This window comes from Portunus trituberculatus, chromosome 49 (genome assembly GCF_017591435.1).
Source record: "Portunus trituberculatus isolate SZX2019 chromosome 49, ASM1759143v1, whole genome shotgun sequence".
NCBI classification, from domain to species: Eukaryota; Metazoa; Arthropoda; class Malacostraca; order Decapoda; family Portunidae; genus Portunus; species Portunus trituberculatus.
The window spans coordinates 4,599,423-4,621,088 of NC_059303.1; the positions used below are offsets into that span (position 1 = coordinate 4,599,423).

General features: G+C 36.4%; 1 protein-coding gene across 5 annotated transcripts in view; it reads right to left on the reverse strand.

Annotated features, from left to right (window-relative positions):
• Window positions 1–21,666, reverse strand: part of LOC123499176 (histone-lysine N-methyltransferase EHMT2-like) — a 34,617-nt gene that overhangs the window by 10,673 nt on the left and 2,278 nt on the right. For 2 of the 5 annotated variants that reach the window (XM_045246876.1, XM_045246877.1), the window contains 4 exons: window positions 20,839–20,910; window positions 14,537–14,633; window positions 4,760–7,646; window positions 3,449–3,538 (listed from right to left, as the gene is read on the reverse strand). In XM_045246876.1, the coding sequence (XP_045102811.1) occupies window positions 3,449–3,538; window positions 4,760–7,646; window positions 14,537–14,633; window positions 20,839–20,869 (3,105 nt within the window). In that variant the 5' untranslated portion in view covers window positions 20,870–20,910. Of the gene's footprint in view, window positions 1–3,448; window positions 3,539–4,759; window positions 7,647–14,536; window positions 14,634–20,711; window positions 20,758–20,838; window positions 20,911–21,666 lie in introns of those variants that run through there. The other 3 variants (XM_045246879.1, XM_045246878.1, XM_045246880.1) reach the window with 3 other exon arrangements.

Consider the following 21,666-nt stretch of genomic DNA (forward strand, 5'->3'; position numbering starts at 1 on the left):
GAAGAAATCTTGCTTCAAAATACCAGAATTGTTCTCATATGTTCCTATTTGTCTCGTTTTGTTCCAGTACAATATTAGTCTATCAAGCACTATGTAGTCCTAACATATCACCATTTCTATCTCCTGTGTCAAGTTGAACATTTAGTTACCAAACATAAGTCCTGATTTTAAGTTTTCCATTAAATATAATAAACTAAAATTTATCTGATTATTCCTGAATACCAATTCTCTCTCTCTCTCTCTCTCTCTCTCGATATATGTGGTTGTTGGGAGTGAAACTGAACTTGGGTTTAACCCATACGTTTGCAATGATGAAAATGTTTAGAGATGTATCGTGACGTCATGGCAAGGAAAGTAGAGAACTGAAGTTGTTTACATGGCCACCATTTTGTATGCCTCTAGTGCCAGTTGTCTCCTAGCAAGGTAAAAAAAAAAAAAAGTGTGTATATATATATATATATATATATATATATATATATATATATATATATATATATATATATATATATATATATATATATATATATATATATATATATATATATATATATATATATATATATAGCTTGAAAACAGGGCGTCTATAAGCGTACGGTACAGGAGAGAAGACCCACAAAGACGGTTATCTTCATTATATCCACTTCACAACGTTTGAAAAGTACGTATCCCATCTTCAGGTACAAAAGGGTTGGAGGTGGAGTCTTTGTAGTTTCCTTGCAAGGAAACTACAAAGACTCCACCTCCAACAGGCTAAGTCTCTCTGTGACTTGGAGTTTTTGTTAAGATCCTCCTTTTGTACCTGAAGATGGGATATGTACTTTCCCGAAACGTTGTGAAGTGGATATAATGAAGATAACCGTCCTTTGTGGGTCTTCTCTCTGTACTATATATATATATATATATATATATATATATATATATATATATATATATATATATATATATATATATATATATTCAGTGTCTGATGTTATATTTTGGTCTTATGATGGATTATGTCACGACCAGAAACATGTCAGGATCTTTTAGGGAGTTTGTGTGATAGTGAAATAAGGTCTTTACGTGTAATATCAAGTGATAAAGTGATGGTCAGTGAACTTGGTCCACTGTTAGTATTATAAGAAAAATTGAATGGCGTTGGGGTGAACCCATATGGGATGATGCCTTTACAGTGTCCATACTGTACATTTTTTTTGTTTATTCTTTTATCTCATCAGACTTGTATTTTGGAACATAATTTTAAACAAAAAAGCATCTTTCTCTAAAATGTTTTTATTTAACCTTCTAGTTGCTTTACTGGTTGAAAAATAGGCTGATAATAAATAATGGGTTCACTTTACATGCAGTTAGGGTGTGATTACACCAAGTGAATCAAACTGATTCAATTTATGAAGAATCAACATGATTCATGAATCATGTTGATTCGCTGCATTAGTTTCAATGTAACCATTTACACCAGGCTAATCAAGTCAATTTAAATCATGGATATTCATGGAATCAATGACTGGTTTGGATCCATTTTTTCATCATTCAAGGCAATTCAGCCAAGGAGTAAGCACCATGCTAATGTACGTCCTAATCAATGTAGTTCGAGAATGATGTGCTATATATGATCCTAGTGATTCTGTGCACCAAGATCATGTACTTGTATTGTACTGAATCATAAAAGGAATTGCTGTAGCCAATGAATTACTGACAATATTATTCTGCATATTTTGAAAACAAATCACAACAGAAAGCATTATGGATATGCTTTCTTATTTTCATGTGGCAACTGTACGGTGTATCGTCTACTTTTGAAATGCATAACATAACGTAACCATCAGTCAGCCAGGCACCAGACAGAGTTGGGGAGGGATGTAAACTTCCTGCTATTCATCCCTGTGCCTCTGATTTCGTTCACTAAATACTACGGTAAGGCATGTCACATAAAGTAAAAGTTAATATGACAAAATACTAAAATACTAAAATTAACATATGTCATTGTTTTAATATCCTCTTGATATCCTCCATAAGCCTAAATAAAAAGTAGATATGATAATATGGTATCAACTGGTGTGCCCATTTCTTCATCGGTGAATGTAAGTAGCAGAGAATCATTCTGTCCTGCCACTCAACAGCTCCACGTGGCAAGACAGAGTATTCTCTCAGTGTCACGAACTGACATGGCTTCTGCTGTAGGCCTACTACTTCTTCTTGGTGACAGGCTCCACCAACATCTTAAATTATTCTGTGGTTATCCTAAAAAAATCATAAAACTTCTCCTGATATTGACCAAATCTGGGAACAAATGTCCAAAGCTCCCAAATTCAGGTCTTCTAGAATTAATGGCATGAATCGATATTCATTGCTGATGCCTATGCCAATGCTACTTCAGCCACTGTAATAATGCTACTTCTGCAAAAGCTAATATGTCCATACTTCCCAAAGGCTGTCTTGGTACTGAATCATCTGAATGATGGGAATCGGATGTGTTGTGACTCAGTCAGTTGGAACTATGCTGATTCAAAATTATTAGATTCAGATGATTCTTCATGAATTTAATTAATTCAATTCACTTGGAGTAAATGCACCCTAAGGATTGACCATACTACAAAAAAAAAATGTTTGTGTAACTGCATAATATCTCAAACTACACAAAACTTTGAACTCTGACAATTACACATTACTTAGACAAGTGATTCAGGTAACTCTTAGTGTCTATTTGGTGGTAATAACTTCAAAACTTTTTAGTAATATTTTTCATTTGGCTGTAAAGTTTTACCCCCAACAACCTTGTATACATCAAGGCAAAAGATAAACCAATAATTGTAGACTTCAGTTTGCAAACTTCTGCTGTCCTTAGCAGAAAGTTTAAATGTTTTCTTGATACATGAGTAGGAATGAAACCAATTCATGTACACCAAAGATAAATACTGTATGGAGCAATGCTGAAAATTATGGCTTCTAAGTATCCCAATAAGCACACTCATACACATACATAGCTGTATAAATATTCATAAAGATCTTCTCAAAATGTAATAATAGTAATAGTAGTAATAATAATAATAATAATAATAATAATAATAATAATAATAATAATAATAATAATAATAATAATGAAAATGGAAGTAAAAACATAAGAAGAAACTTTCCAAGCCTGCTCCCTTTACATCTCAGTCAAGTTTACAAACTCCACAGAACTTTCTTCCCTGCCTTCGGTTTGGTAGCTCTCCATATGATGGGAAAGGTCGAGAATGGCAAGGAATATGCATACTCACAAGACTAAAAGTTTAGAAGCAATACTACTGTTATACCAAGGTTTTCAAAGCATGTAAATACTAGGGTGAGTCAATTAGCACAACTACTTAAGGTATATCAGTAGTCAGCAAGTAAGCAGCTTTCATTCTTGCAGTTATTATACAGAAAATATGCAATAGGGAAAATAATAAATAATAATAAGACATACAGATTGCACATTCCCTTGCTGATAGCTCTGGGTCAAGTTCACAGGTGGAGACAGGATATAGCAATGGTGTTCCCCTGGTGAGGCTGGAGTCTGAGGGCCAAGAATCTCCGTTGAAAAAGTGATGATACAGGCAGTGTTGACAGCTCTTACTGACCTAGCTTTGGGTCAAATCATGTAATTCTACCTTAACACAAAAACATCTACTACACACATGCATGTGTATTTTACCAAATACCTTTCTGTAAATGTACTACTTTTGTGAATTTGAAAAAGAAATACTGCAGAACAGTGAGAAATATAAAGGAATTTCCTTAAAAACATTATTTCAAAGAAATCATTCATACTAAGATAAAAGTAAAAATAAAATATTCAAGTTTCACATGCAACCAATACCCATACAAAAGTATATTGTACCATTAAGTTAAAAACATACAACAAAATAAGAACATAACATGCAGAGCTATAGTCTTTTAGTATTTAGTACCATGTAATACTTGAAATACACTTCAAAAGCTGGAAAACTTAGTTTGCAGTATGTTTAAACAGCTACTACTTTTTTCCATAAAACCCTCAACAGAAATACTTAACTTGGAAACACAACATTTTGCAATATTTACCCATACTACCACCAATTTTAATACCATTCCCAGTTATTAGTTCAGAAAATGCAAGCTAAAATTTGTGCTATTTCACTTTACTTTGATAATTAGGTTCCAATTCCTATCGTTGACTCCAATGACCCTTTCCATAACCTATGAAAGCATCCACGAGAGATCATATTCCTTTCCTTACTTCTTTTTGATATCTAATTTTCATTAAAAATATAAAAGTAGGGATACTTTTCAGTTAAGTCCAACTGAATTCTTTCTTGCAACTTTTGTTGAATATTATAAGTCAAAATGGCCAAAAAGTATACTAAAGAACTTAACATCAGTTAATACAGATGACCAAATAAAAGACCATTTACCATGCAGCATAATGTAGAGGATTGCAGGGGTGTAACGTCTGAAGCTCTAAAGCCTACCTACTTTGAAATAAAATTGTCATAAATAATTCTGCAATGAAAATTCTTAACATGGCATTGGGGGCATTTTTTTCTATATCAAGTAAAAGAATAAAGAAAACTAATTTGTTCATCCAACCATTTTCCATTATCATGTCTTAAGATGAATATCACCTCAACAGACACAAAATGCAAAAAAGTAAAAGCAAAACATTTCAACAATCACTTACCAACACTAGCAGGTATAAAGCCTAAGTTATTGTTATAGCTAAGCATCAACCAAGTATCAACAGCACAATGGTACTTACAACATAGGCTGATCGACTGCTGATGGGTTTAGACTGGCTCTTGCCGGGCCCCTCTGGTGATTCAGGAGCCGCAAAAGACAGGCCATGTGGAGAACTGTGTCGACTTAATCTTTTGCTCTTCCTTACTCCTTCACCAGGCATTCGAGCCTCACCCAGAGAGTCACTAGAGTCAGAGTTATGACCTTCAGGCACAAGATCATCCATCTTTCTCTTACTAAAACTGTGACGTCTCCTGGGATGCCGCAGGCCTTCATCGTGGAGTGCCAGGTTCTCTTTGCTAGCCTGACATGGCACTTCTACTGCCTCTGCACCCTGCAATTTGTTGCTAAGTGCTGGAATTTGTGGTGAGTTGTTACTAATTTGGTTTGTGCCTCCTGCACCATTCTTGTTAGAAGCTGCCTCTTCAGGTCTCTTGCTCAGTGCTTCTCCACCATCCTCTTCAGGTACTTGAACTTCAACCTCTGCTCCTGGAGAGAAGGCAGATTCAGAGGCTGAACAACCCAATTCAGGTGTGCTAAGTACTTTGGAAGGTGATGTGGAATGTTCTTTCTCAGTAACTTTCTTTCGGATGATGACAGGGTTAACTTCTTTACGTAGTGAACTATAGACTGGCACACCGGGAGGGGCTCTTTTTGTCCTCATTCCTTTTCCAAGAACTTCGGTCTGGTTTGATTTACTAGTACCACATTTCACTTCAGTGTCTCTATGATTCTTTACTTTTGATTGACTTTCTACATTCTCTGACTTTACTGTTTCAGGAGGACTGCTGCTTTCTACCTCTACTGCATCTTCATTTGATGCTACCAAGACATCAGGCTTTGCAACTGTACTTTCTTCTGAAACTTCACTTTCCTTAAGATCACCAACTGATACTATTTCCTCTTTACCATCTAAGTCATCTTTTATTTTTTCAATATTATCTTTTTCTTCTTCAAGCAATTCACTTTTAATGGCCTTATCAAACTTGTTACAAACATCAGTGACCTTTTCTTCTTTAACATCATCTTTTAATCTCTCAGCATTTCCATCACTGTTGGCAAGATCTGTAGAAACTTTCTCAAGGGTACGATCTCTCACACTATCATCATCTGCTGAAGGATCTGGGGTCTCAACATTATCCATTTCAATATCATTTTCTCCTCCATCAGAAAGTCGATCGTCACCAACATCATGATCCTGATTGGAAAGTTGCTCTGATGGAACATCTTGTGAAGATGAATCAACTGACTCCATGTCTATTTCCTCTGACACAACAGAATCTGATTCTTGAGATGTATCTAAGCAAAGTTTGCCTTGGTTGAATTTGGATTTACCTTTCTTTTTCCTTGTGCTAAATGAGTAACTAAGTCCTTTGAAATGCTTCTTCTTTTTTTTGCCTGTCTTAGTGAATGCTATTTCTTCTTTCTTTTGTTTGAAAAGTGGAGGTTTAGCAGGGAGTGTTGGGGTATCTTGTTTCTTTATTACCTCTGGAGCGGGTTTTGGTGTTCCTCTTTTGCATAAGGGAGATAAATCTGAGCTCCCCTCACGAGACAGCAAAATTCGTTGAGATCGTTTTAACTCAGACTGTGGAGTGGAATCACCACTCACTGGAGTCATACTGCGCCTTGGCTGATTGAGTGATTCTGTTTCCAAGGTTCCCTCTTTTTCAGATTCTGTTTTTCCTCTTGATCTAGTTGACATTGTAACCACAGAGCCATTATTAGTGGTGGCAGCATTTCCAGTATCTTCACAAGGTGGTTTTATTTTGCTCTGACTTTTACCAGAACCAAGTACAGTATTCAGCTGATCTTCAGTTTTTTCTCCTTCTACTTTCACTTTACCTCGTCCTTTGATGTCACTAATTGGTTCCTCCTTAAATGGGACCTTTCCCTTTCCCTTTATTTGTGCAGCCACACCAAGTACCTCACCTTCACCCAATCCTTTTGTACTTTTCACACGGCTCTTGGATGAACATGGTGAATCTGAGTTGGCAATAAGCGAATCTTCCTCAGAACTAGAGTGTGTCTTGCCTCGTCCTTTTACTGGAATAGTGGGCGATTCATTTCCAGAGTCATTTCCCTCTTCCCCTTCAATTGTAGATTTGCCCCTTGTCCTGGCTCTTTTCCTCCCACGAGTATCTGGAGTAGTTCTTTCATGTGACAAAGTCTCTTCTGTTTTAGATTCTGTTACTTCTGGGACTTCTGAAATTCCACCTGCCTCCTCACCAGAATCTTTCTCACTGCCTGATTTCCTTTCCTGTGTGCTCCTCCTAGTTCTTCCAGGAAAAGTTGGAGATGTAGGTAATGGAAGGTTTTCTAAGCTTTCTTTCCTAATTTTCTTGAGAGCACTGGTTATGGGGTTGTGGATAATGGGAGTCACAGTGGTTATGGAACTTGCCTGGTTGGCTGTGGTCTCTGATGTCTTTTCTGGAGTATCAATCACTTCACTTTTTCGTTTTCTTGTAAGTCTAGGAACTCGAGCAGACTTTCTTGATTCGAGGGTAACAGTTCCTTCCTGAATGCTTGCAGAATTGAACTCACGAGACATCATCTCCAGCAACTTGTGCTTTTGGTCTCCACTTTGTGATGAGGCTTCCATGATTTCTGCTTTCACTTCACTTTCTAAATAATTTTCAGCCTCTTCACTATCAAGATTGCTTACTTTTTGTTCAGCGTTTTCACATTTTATTTCTTTATCACTGTCTACAAAGCCAGAATTTGAATCTTTGTTTTCTAAAACATTTACTTGTGTCTTCTTGTCAAATGTGAGAGTATCAATCTCTACTTGTGTAGCAATTCCTTCCTCAACATCACTCTGGGTTTTAGAAGCTTCATTTTCTGTTCTCACTGAGTGCCTGGGATGTGCTGTACCCTTCTTCCTACAGAGTCGAAGTCCTTTCTTACGATACCTGAAATAAATAAATTTTACAGAATATAGAGACAAACTGACTTTACAAAATATCAAAATACATGGAAATAATGTTAATAAAAAATTAAAAAATAAAATCTCCCAACAGGCTGAACAAACCTCAGACATAAAAGCCTCTTATATCAGCGGGTGACTCTAGTAAACTAATACAATGACAATCTTGTTTCTGTAACAAGACATCATTCCACAACACAACCAAATTTTATATTTCTCGATGTGGAATTTACAACATTAATTAAATTCTCATTTTCAAAGCAACCTTCCAATGTAGCAAACACACAGACAGCCACACAATATACTATCCTTTTTATTTTGATGTTATGGCTTTTCTCCTCATTTGCTTTACTTTTAAGTTCAATTGACTCATTCTCTACTGATCCCATTCTCATTTTAACATCATCACAAAATACATAAATGGTTATTTTGCATTACAGTAAAAAAAATAATAAATGATAATAATAAATCATTAATTAATTAATTTTTTAAAAAAATGTTAACCGGTTGGTTTCTCAGCAATGCAGGAATCATCTTATTTACATCTAATCAACTCATGTTTTTTTGTTGCTGTTTATTTCACATATTTTTTCCAAGCTATTCATATCTCAAATTTCTTCACAATTTTTCTCCCCAAATAACAATATGATTGGATATAATACATGTATCTACCTTCCCACTCCTTTCACATACTCCATGTCTTAAGATCCTCTTGTCAACTCTAAGATATTTTTAATATATAACATAATGCCTAACCATCAAATTAATTCATCAATAACAATTTTTTTCATAAATGTTTGAAACATTCCATGTATCAAACATTTTCTTTTTCTTTTTCTATTGTATGCTTTGGGTGATAGCAAAAGCACATCAGCAACTTCTCCATAACATCTACAATGAAACAAAAATGACATGATCTTTAATTTCTCAGGATCAAATTGTGTGAGAAAGATAATTGTCAACCAAATTTGTTCTGGTAAAACAGACCAGACATCATAGGGACAGCACAACTGGTAGCAAGGCAATGGAGATGATGAGCTGTGCCCAGTTATTGTAAACTTCATTTCTCAACACCTTCTTCCATTCTAGTGTCTTGATATCCATGATGACAAGAAAAAAAGTTAGAAGTGTTGTGTAAATTGAGAAAACAAGCTGAAAATCATTGCCACCCCCATCAAAGAAAACATTTGTTTATAGTACTACAGACTACCCAGAGTAATGTGAAAAAAATCTAATATTCAAAACTTATACATCAGATAATGAAATTTGGGTAGAAAATACAGTGATACATTGTTCACAAATGCTTCCTTAAAATGAAAAACCTGCTACAGTCCAGACCACAAAGAAACACATTAAGGAAAGAACATTGATATAATTAAGTTATTTCAATAAATAGAACAGTATAATAAAAAAAACATTCTTCCATTACTATTAAATAGAAACATCAACCCCCAGTACATTCTAGCATTTCAAACAAAAGGAATAGAAACCACGATTCTTAAAATGGTACAAAGGAAGGATATAAGGGCAGTAATAGAAAAGGAAGGAGACTCAGTGAGGATGACAGCAAGACAGGGAGCACAGGGCAGGGGAGACAGATGTGGAAAGGCCACAAGGAGAGGCGCCGCAAAGGTGGGGCAGGAAAGCAGATGGGGAAGAGAGGAAAGGATGCCACAAGAGGGGGAGAGGTTGGGGAGGGGAATGGGAAATCAAGTGAGAATGAGTTTAGGCATCACACTAGAACTTTGTCAACTTTTTCCATCAACCTTCTAAAGACTGTCAACTTTTGTCGACATTGGTCATCAAACACAAGCTCGCTTCTGCCTTTGCCGCGCTAGTTTACTGTAAACAAACATGGCTCCTTCACCTCATGAAGCCATTGCTAGTTTGCTGTTGTTATTTTGGGCCTCCAATGCTCTCTATGAGAAACTTTTTAGAGTTTTGTCCACTCGTAAACAACAGAGCTGCTCATCTTGGCCAGTTGCTACTTAAAAGTTCTGCCTTAGAGTGTCACAGTCCTAGAAAAATGTAAACAAACAACCAAGCCACATTTCACTACTAGGTTAGAATATATATATATATACACTATATATATATATATATATATATATATATATATATATATATATATATATATATATATATATATATATATATATATATATATATATATATATATATATATATATATATATATATATATATATATATATATATATATATATATATATATATATATATATATATATATATATTCATCAACTTAATAATATCTTATTAAGTTAGGATAATAACACCATTCCAATTAACCAAAAGTAAATTTCGTTATAAAAGTGTTTGATTACAAACCATAGATCTTTAGGTGCACCCCAGGGTTGCGTATTGTCACCACTACTGTTTTCTCTTTATACAAATGATTGTAGGAGTCGAAATGAGTGTAATAAGATATTTAAATATGCAGATGACACAGCCATTGTCTCACTTTGTGTGAATAATGATGTTATTTATAGAGAAGAAGTTAACAATTTTAGTACATGGTGCAAAGATAACTTTTTGGAACTAAATGTTAACAAAACTAAGGAAATGATTATTGATTTTAGTAAGACTCCCCGTACAACATGAATCTTTGGAAATCAATGATGAAAATGTTGACGTGGTAGAAGAATACAAATACTTAGGAACAGTTATAGACAATAAACTCAATTTTTCTTCCCACATAGATAAAATATATAAGAAGGCAAATTCAAGAATGTTTTTTGTTAGAAAACTATGCAAGTTAAATGTTAGTAATAAAATACTGGATTTGTTCTACAGCAGTATACTACAATCATTTTTTTCATTTTCTATATGCTGTTGGTATGGAAATAGTACTTTGGAATCTAAAGGTAAACTAGACAAGATAATAAAGAAATGTAGCCGATTAAAAGTAAAAAATACAAAGCCACTGTTGGACCTGTATAAACGAGCGGTTGTACAGAGAAGCAATATCATAATAAATGACCCCAGTCACCCTCTGCACTTATGTTACGAATTGTTACCATCTGGCAGAAGGTGGAGGTCAGTGCAAGGCCGAACATCTCGGTATAGGGAGTCATTTGTTCCATCTAGTATTAGGATAATGAATGTGAATCAACAGTTGTAATGGCAGGCGGCTCAGAAGGATATCAGCAATGTTTTTAATGTTTTATATTTATGTTTTTATGTTTTGGGTAGTTCGTGATTGGAGATGAATAGATGTAATTGATAGCTTTGGTAGTTTTTCTACTTTTACAATTTTTCTTTATACTCTGACAAGCACAAGACAAATTCTCTGTAAGAGCAATAAAGTATTATTATTATTATTATTATTATTATTATTATTATTATTGACTAAAAATTGATGGCGGAGGAAAACTGCATTTTAGCTGACTCAAGACAACAGAGAGAGTCGATGGAACAGTAAAAAGATGATAAATCATCGACAGCGACGGAAAAAGTGCTAGTGTGACTTAGCCTTTAGTCTGATGTGGCCAACACATAAATGGGCCAGGGCAGTCTCCCAGCATCTGGTGGAGGTGAGATGGGTTGGACCAAGGGAAAACAAAGAATTTGACCACCCAGAGTTTATTAGTAGCAAGAGTGGACCAGAAGGACTGCCAGTGGGTGTAAAGAAAAGACCATAAAACTGGGAAATAATCAGAAACAGGTAGCAAGGAAAGATAAGGAGTAGGAAGGGCCAAAGAATCAACAGCATTATTACCTGGGATTCCGACACGGCTAGATACCCAGCAAAAATTGACTGTTTTGTAACAAACAGAAAGACGGAACAACCAGACTTGGATGAGAAGAAAAAGAGAATAAAATCAGTAATAAGAAGAAGCAGGGGTGCAGCAGATACAGTGGAGGGCAAAAGCATTGCAAACAGCTCAGTAGTAAGGACGCTAGCCTTGAGAGGGAGATATTACTGGAAAGAGGTATCAGGGAAAAGGACAGCACAGCCTGAGCCAGCAGAGGACTTGAGAGTCATCAGTATAGATGTGGATGCTATTAGAATGAGTAGGAAGGTGAGACAGGAAGTGGAAGCGAAGGACACCAGGAGGGATACCAGATTTGGGGGAGGTGGGAAAGACAGACAAGCAAAGGAAAAGAGGGGAAAGCCACAATGGGGTAGAGGAAGGGGGACTGGGTTTGGGACAGAGGTGGAGACCAGAAGTGGAGGGCTGGGGAGGGGAGACAGAAGGAGATCAAGGCAGGAGAACCAGAATAGGAGGAAGGTACATGGGAGAAGACCAGAAGGGAGGCAGAGAACCAAGGAAGGAAGAGGACAATATGGGAGTAAAAGAGGAGAATGGGGAGTAAAAGCAGAGGCAGAGGCAGGGTGAGGAGAAGGGGTGAAGCCCTGACAATGGGCTCCCTAGCAGGCCTCACACAATGTGAAGCAGTCCCAGAAGTGAATACCAGCAACCTCAGCCTCAAATCTGTATGTTGGGAAGCAGCAATAAAAGGAGTTGTGAGGACCTCTGCAGTTGCAGCAATGTCAGGTAGGAGCTAGACATTCTTTGTGGCTGTGGCCCTGGCCACACAATAGGCAACGAAAGGCTGAATGGCAGTGATGTTTAGGATGGCCAAAGTACCAAGTTTCAGCACTGGCGAGGTGAAGTGACATATGGTCGGATGAGATGCAGGACCCCTCCTACGTAGACGTGAAGGGTGAGATCATGACGTTAGAATCTGGGCAATGTTATTTGGGATCTTCTGGCGATCCCGGGGAGACAGAATGTAATAGCGGACACTGACAGCGTCATAATCACTAAGAAGGTTGAGAAGGTCAGCATTGCAATCCGACTAGGCCCTATCATCAGTTGGAGAGATGGATATGGTGCCTGTACATGTATTGAGATAGGCTTAGGGAAAATCCACAGAAGGGAGTGTTGGATGAGGCCAACAAGTTGGACATGGACCAAGAAGCTGATTGTACATGTACAAAGCAAAAACAGTCAGGCTTTGTCCAGAAATGGACCTTGCCCACCTGTTCCTGGAGGCAGCGTCAGAAGAGTAAGGTGTTCCCAAAGAAGAAAGCGGAGAGAGGAATGACAAAAAAGCAGTCCCAACACTCAGGGGCAAAGAGGAGATTGTAGAGAGAAAGATAAGATGTGTTATGAGAGGAGCCTGTCCAGGACTGTGTCGCCATCTTTCCAGGTGGCGAAACCTAGAGCAGATCAGGAGGGAAGACGGTTTTGGAAGTCCTAAGAAAGGGAGGGGGGAGAGAGAGAGAGAGAGAGAGAGAGAGAGAGAGAGAGAGAGAGAGAGAGAGAGAGAGAGAGAGAGAGAGAGAGAGAGAGAGAGAGAGAGAGAGAGAGAGGTGAAGGAGCTAGCAGTAGACACAGAAAGGGAAAGAGGAGCAGCAGGGTGGGCATCAGAAACAGAGGTAGCAGAAGGCAGAAGAGACGAGGAGATGACTGGAATGCGGGCGGGCAGCAGCAGCAGCAGCAGTTGTAGTAGTAGAAGAGGAGGATGAGGAACACTGTGTCAGACCCTAAGCAAGACTTGGGGTCAGCAACAGGAGGGATGGAAGGCATGGGAGATGAGACAAGAATAGAGGTAGAAGATGAGGCAGTAGAAACTGGGAGAGGAGCAGAGGTACAGGGAAGCATAGAAGTGGAAAATGGTGGCGCTGAAGACATCGAGGGCCAGGCCTCTTTGAGGTCGGGTATGTCATGGTGGAGGAAGAGAGCAATAGTGTAGATATCATGGTTGTTTGTGGCTGTTGAGCGAGAGCATTTATTGGGGGTGAGAATTTATCCCCAGGGGCCAGTTGAACAGGCAGATATCATGGTTGTTTGTGGCTGTTGAGCGAGAGCATTTATTGGGGGTGAGAATTTATCCCCAGGGGCCAGTTGAACAGGCAGAGTGGTAGTCGAGGGCTAGATGAGATGCGGAGTCAAGGTCAGTGCCAAGGAAGATGAGGTGGGGGGTCACATTGATGAGAGGCATACCCCAGCACCCCTATAGGAAATGTTATGGCCATGGTGAGCCAGGTTAAGAGGAGGGAAATAAGGAAGTCCACCACTCAGAGCCTTCATGATGGGTAAGAGCAAAAGGAGAACAGGGGTATTGTGCCCCTGGTCCACTGAGGTCGTTCACAACTGGGACGAGTCCAGCCTCACATCCCTTCAGTACGGCTCTCATGCCTTGGGAAAAGGGAGGGAGAAGGAAGGAAAAGGAGAAAAGAAGGAAAAGAGCAAGGCAAATTTCGTCGGTCTAGGGACTGGTTCGAGGCCCCAAAGCATCAGGCTGCAGTCCCCATACCCAAAGCCCTCCCCCAGCTGGCAATGGAACTTGGTATGAGATGGTGAATAATTGGGGGGAGAGAACTTTAGTCCTGCAGTGGAAGTATAGTGAAGAAGACTGAAATATAGGATCAAATTATACAACTATTTTATGAACATATTCTTACACCATTACGTCACAGTTTGTTGTGTTCATAAATCAAACTAATAACCACTTTATAAATAAATTGAACATCACACTGAATAAAAAATATTGCGTATGAATGTCATATCTTCCAAAAGGAAATAATACAGATTATAAGATAGCATTTCTTAATATAAATTTAGTGATTACCCACTGAACTGATGCTTGCTGCCCATTGCCACTAATCAAACAGAACTCAAGATAAGTAAAACTATGCAATTAAGTTATACATTAAGGGCTGCACACTACAGAGCAGACCATTAAAAGCAATTAAAGAAAATTTCTAGTTCTTGACTCAGACAGCAGGAGATGAAAGTGAAATACCTAATGGGAGGGAGGAGACAAAAATTTTACTGTAACAGGAGCCACCACCAACAACACAACTGATGACTGTTATCCTAGTTATCATGCTAGCTGTCTCACCTGCCCTTGTATTTTTTCTTCTTGCCTTTCTTTGGCTTCTGACCTTTGGCATTTGATCCAACAGGAATGTTCTTGCTCACTGTTCTCCCCTGAGCTCCTAAACAGGAATAAATAAACATTAGCACAAAAACCCAATATGTTTGTTTTATATTGCAACTGACTATATATTTCACTTTTGCACTTTAATTATTAATATGTAACCAAAATACATTCCTCTATTGAGAATTGGTACACAGTCACTTTCATGTTTTTGGTAATATCCTCCATTTATCAGCACTACAATCAAAAGAAAGTACGGTATCAGGGCTCCAAACACCATTACTTCTTTGAATCAATATCAAATCTCCAAATGCTCAGATTCTTTCCAGTGTAGTGCATTCCCCAAAGTTACATTCTCATAGATCAGTAACAGCAGGTTTTGAAGTCAGCTTTTTTCTCCAATTTGAGATTACACATTCCCAAAAAGCTGCAAAATATCAATGTCACCAGAATTGCAACACTTATTCTTAACTTCAAAAGTATCACATCACAGATGTGCCTGAATTGGAATATTAAATTTAATGAAGAAATACAATGCTCTATTCAACTTCATTTTGTTTTCATATAGGTATTAATGATTATTCTTTGTATTCCATAAATAACACTAAGCTCACAATTCCAAATAAATCCCGAGTTGTGCTCTAATGATGAAAACTCTGATGGGGAATTTAAGCTTCTACATCTTGAGGACTGCTTATGTGGCTGATTGACAAGAAAATGACTGTGAATTGAATTTGGCACATAATACTAAATATCCTGTTATGCTGGATACTTCAGATTCTGGATACCATTAAAGCTTAGCCAGACAGCTTATTGTGAAAATGCAGGTCAATGTTTCCAGTTGGTAAATAAAGGAAATCACTGAAGAGACAGGGTTTGTTAGGTTGCAAGCAAAAACTGCTGTGGCAAGAAGCACCTTAGTTAGCAATAGAGAGTTAACCGAGTGTATTCCTACCAAACTAAAAGCTGACTCAATGCCTGCCACTTAAAATTAGACAATACATATTCTTATATAGGATGTCCTGCAAATTGAAGCACATATTTCAGTATTTGAAAGTTCAAGTAATTCCGAGTCAAAAATAGACTATACACATAATATGCTGTGCTTTGCTTTATCTTGCAAAATATTAATGTGGAGGTTGTGTGCAGCAGGAATTGCTTGTCTAGATGAGCCTCCACCTCCCTCCCTTCTCCTCAGCCTGCTACGTACATATGCTCAAGTGGTGCTGCTGGGCAATATTTTATGTACAATGCATGCGGTCAAAGTCTTACAGAAAACTGGTAGCAAATGACAAATAAATCTTTTGTCAGTGAAGAAAATGTACAGTAGTTGTTAAGTGATACTTTTTAAACATATATGGCAACTACCTTGTTTTATGATAACCTGGTGTTCTTACTACTCCTGCTGTAAATATTCCTGCAGGTTATATGATATTCTTTCTAAGTGACATCAAATTTTGTTTTCACATGAATTTTATCTCTTTATGTATTTGCATTCTAGTACTGATGTGAGAGCTCTGTATTGTTATCTGGACAATACTATCTAAAGCTTCCTTTCCATAACAGAATGAACATCATGTCATGAATATGTGCATGGAGTATATTCAATTTAAAATTACTTGAACATTCAAAGCTTGAAGTATATACCTTAAATTGTGGGACACCACATTTATGAAGCAAAAGTTACATCTGTATAGAAATTTGTCAACTTTTTATAATATACAATATACCTTTATCACTATGTAATGTAACAGATCAATCAAATAACTTCCCATAGAATTGCTTGAAATAATAATAATCTCAGCTTAGCACAGCTTTCTCTGTGATAGTTCTCATACCATGGTCTTTATCTTCAGTGTAAAAAGGCCAGACATTTAGAATTATAGATTATATTTGTTCATCTAAACTACTTTAACCACAAGAGATTACTTTACATCTTATGTCAGATTTTAATAAGTTATTTTGCACACTCCAATTCATGCCTCATACGTCCATTATCAACCAAAATATTCTGACATATCAATTACATAATCCAGGTTTCAATTCAAATTATTTTATAAATATAACAGTATAAGAAAAGTAGAGCAATGGTTTATAATTTTCAAGAAATAGTATAAACTCAAACAAAACAAAATCAAAACTACATAGCCACATTTTAATGAAAAATATAGAATTAATAAAAAAATAAAATAAATACATAATTCTAATATCAACAAAATTTTACCAATTCTAAGATAAAAGTACATTTAAGATATCCTTGAGAAAACTGCAATGAATAAAGTACATATCATGCCAAACTGGTGCAGTATGTGCAAGTAATATGACAAAAAAAGATAGTGTGATAAGCTTACGCAATACCTGCAGAAATTAAATTTTGGTAAATATTTGCAGCATATTCTCGTATGAAGGATTTAACATCAGTATATGGAAAAATTAACGATATTGCCATGATACTGAGGGAGTACCGTGTTACATGTCCCCCTAACACCAACGTAAGAACCATTTACCTGGCTGGTAAGGTTACACTATGGGAAGAAAAATGTACATCACATGATAACAATGGAACATAAAAAAAATGCAGGGAATGTAACTAATGTTTTGATTGAATGTAGTATGCTACTAATGGCTTACTTAGTATATTTTGAATGCGTAAATCTTATTTGGTAAAAAATGGATTAAATCACAAAACTTTGCAATAATTCTTAGTACTGTGTCAGTCACTCAACAAACCACAAACCACAAACACACTATATCCTAAAAATAATATCCTACTAAATTTAAACAAAATAAGGGAGAAAATAAACAAATATAACAATAATAATAATAATAATAATAATATCAATAACAATATTAATAATAATAAATAATAAATAATAATAATAATAATAATAATAATAATAATAATAATAATAATAATATAATAATAATAATAACAACAACTACAATAATAATAATAATAATAATAATAACCAAAACAAAATTTTCTTGAACTTCTAAATAGTTGTCAGAATGTTATTTAAAGGCATGCCTTTCAAAATAACAATTTCCAAACAGGCAAAAAAATAAATCATATTACTCTTCATTTATGGGGACTCAGCCTGGTGTTTATATATATATATATATATATATATATATATATATATATATATATATATATATATATATATATATATATATATATTGAAGTCTATAGCAAGTTGAGCATTATTTTGTCGTGTACCAACATAAATGCACTGTTGGTGATTGTAGTCACCTAAATTCAAGGCTTCACAACTACTACCCTGTCAAAGAGGATCACCACTCAGCTCTAAGATGGCGCAATATGCTGCCAATGTGTCAGCGAGCATGGACTCGTGTTAAAGAGAAAGCACATGGAGCAAAACACCGAAATCCTTGAAAAAGTTAATGACATCAAGACTCAAGATGACGCAAGCTACACTTATATTTAGAGAAACCTACTATCAACATCCAACAGCAACCAGAAGTTTCTCTGCCCTCCAAGCAGCCACCATCCAGCCAAAGCCAAGCTGCAAGCTGATTGACTCTCACAGCCCCACACGCCTCCCGTGTCCACCACAAGCAGTCATAAGAGGCTCTACCTGCTCAGTCTCCTCACTCTTCTCCTGAAGATGGTCCAGACAGGACCGAAAGACATCTCGAGAGCAACATGGATTTTGGCTCGCTCCTCCAGAATCTACATCCAAACAAACACACCCTTGTGCGAATAATACAAAAGCTTCTTTCAAAAAAGAATAATGCTCAAGTTGCTATAGACTTCAACAACACATGCATACTCAATGGCCTCCTCCCAATGTGTGTGTGTGTGTGTGTGTGTGTGTGTGTGTGTGTGTGTGTGTGTGTGTGTGTGTGTGTGTGTGTGTGTGTGTGAGAGAGAGAGAGAGAGAGAGAGAGAGAGAGAGAGAGAGAGAGAGAGAGAGAGAGAGAGAGAGAGAGAGAGAGAGAGAGAGAGAGAGAGAGAGAGAGAGAATTTGTGATATTTAGTTGGTTGTGATGTTTAATGAATAGAGAAATGCAATACCTTTGCATATGTGAATAATCTAATAACAAATCCAAAACATGCTGATGTGATGAAATCTCATATTGCATCTTGTAAAATAAAATGTGAATCTTGCCAAATTAATCACAAGGTGATAAAAACAAAAATGTGCACACACTGAAAATGACAAACAAAATAAGTTTTGCCTTGAACACTGTCAACACATGATAAGCCTAGGAAGAATGTGGTAAACAGGAAAGTGAGGGCAAATATTAGCTGCACAAGAAAGCAAATATTCAGTTGATGTGTCAGTAGCACCCATGAGAAGCACTCCACACCATGAAGCTCCTTTAATTAAGTGGGCAACATCTTGTCACTTATTAATCTTAGAGCAACTGGCACAGTCTGGTCCTGACTGCATCTGGCTGAAGACACTGAAGCTGATTAGAACTGCAGGAAAGACAAGCTGCCCATCAATCACAGTATTCATGCTTAACTTGGGTGACTATCATGTCAAAAAAATATTAATGTGATTATTATCCAACAAAATTAAAAATGGTTTGCAAGAACACAAAGACCTACATACAATGAGTAAAACCTCATTAATTTTTTCTTCCTGCAGTCGACTGAGTTTTGTCTCTTGCCATATCAAAATTTACCTAACTTTCTTTGACTATGAATATTTGTAATCAGTCATGGAGTTGAGATAAAGGCTACAATTTTCAAGAAACAATTTATGATGTAATGCTATGAAGGAATTAGCAGGCCTTTCTTTCAAATTATTCTATGACTTTGTTATTTACAATAAGAATAAATGAACAAATTAATAGATAAATAAGTAAATAAATATGCTAATAGATAAGTAAATCACATAAATAAGTAAATAAATTAATGAAATAAAATTAATAAAACTACATTCCTACTTCCAACAACTCTGTTCTTCATGCATTAATTTGAACTCCAAACCTAATTCATATCACTGGCCATGGAGTCAATTTTGTAGTTTCCTATTCTTCAATATACTTAAGTTTACTGTCAATAAGTCATTTTGTGTGTATTTAGATATGCAGTGGGGAATAATTTTGTTGGTTCTAATATTATAAATTCTTCTAGGATAAAACTTGTAATATCCAGCAAGAGAAAAAAAACAGCAGTTTCAAGTTTAAGAGTAGATTATTTACTCATTTGCAAGTACTTCTCTAGGTACGACTATAAATCCAGAATTGGAATGATACCTGTGCTGCTCTCAAGCAACCTTTACAGAAAAGAAACTCCACAGTTCCCACCATCCTTGAACCTCTTCACTAACTGTTGAACTATCCTCAGCTTAACATCTGTTTGATTTGCAATATATGGGAGAATGTAGCCAGGTATAGCAAAGTTATAATTTCCTTGTATTCATCAATGTTAGGAATGATTAGTGTCTGAACATGTGGAGATCACAAACTACATGTAGAGACAATAAACAAGTTAGGTATTAATGCTCAAACACTGAGTCAGCTTCAGTGTTGTCCATTAAGTGCCAGTTGTTTAGCTTATTTTGTATATAACACTTTCTCAATGTTTTGATTCATATATACCATGAAGAACAATACTAACAATATTGTGTCTTAAATAAAGTATTTGTTTCTAAATAAAGACAATAATTACAAGATCATTATAAGACCTCAATGAACTTTTCTGGTTGAAAACTGTACAGTGTAGCTATTGCTGAGTTGTTGGAAACAGGAACTGAATGGATATAGTATAGCATCAGTTATGAGAACAATATGTACAACTGCATCAACTATCTGTATCCTAATACAGCTTACTGAAGATACATTTCATCATAACAAAGAATCAATACAGAGAAAAATAGCATAATAAAGATTCATAGTACAAAATTCTCCTGGAGCAGGAATAAAAGAAAAAAAAAATCCTAGGCTACTTGATTTTTCATAATTTACAGTGGCAAAACGATTCTTCAATAATTCAGGAGTAACAGTAACTGCATATCCATTCACTGGGAGTGGTGTATTTCCATCTTCCTCGCCCACACAAATTAATGAGGTTTTACCCTGCCGATGGTGCGTGCCAGTCATTCCAAGCGGACATCCCACGTCATGCAAGGTGAACACATGCCTGTAGTGAGGCACTTACTCTTGGACACATGAGGAAACAATTCAGAATAACTCTGTGGGAGGTTGTTTTAACGGGTGATATCAAGAGTTGACACAAAGCTGCAAATTGGCGAGATACTCTACACCGGCTTACTGATGATGTATACCTTTACCACTAATTTCTTCTTGAGAATTCATTCTATTTCCATTTAATGCTCCTTGACCTCAGCCAGCCAAGCCTGAAAACAGGAACAAAAGAATTTCAAGAAGAATTTGTCACTTAGGCACAAGCAATATGAATTACACATACAAAACTATGTTTTGAATGCATATAGCTTGAAAAGTAGTGTTTAATATACTTAGGATATTTTTGTTTTGCAGAAAATCTAACTTTTGCTTCCATTGAAAGCTAGGCTATATGCTACAGAAAAAATCAAGATGCCGTAAGTTGTTGGCAGCAAGCAGTAACTGTCTACAATGCAATCCCATCTCAACCTTTTCTTGTAGTTTAATGTTAAAGCGAATATCATAACTAAATCTAACATCACTTAATAACTCCCAAGCTTAGTCATACTGCAGCTACAATTGATCATCCTCTAACATAAATTTCAGTAATACGATTTTCATTTAACATGTCACAAAAATGCACGAATGCCTTCTTACATTATAAAAAACCACTTAGTCACTGTGGCAAGAGAACCCTCTTCACTATATGTTAAACCAACAACAATGCAGAAGGATCTAAGTAAATGGAGACCTATTGTCATGAGTTTGAAGATTTGATTTTAAATTAGGCAACAGTCTAATAAAACTCTGGCTTCCAGACTTTCACAAAACCCATTGCAGACATATAATACTATAGTATAAAGTGGTGAAAAAATGTCACCAATCCCATTGATGCTAAAGGGGACTTGGGATTTCTCCTGAGCCAAGCTTTTTGTATCTAGCCCCAACATACGGGACCTGGGGAAATGCGGGATTTTCAGGTGGGCAAG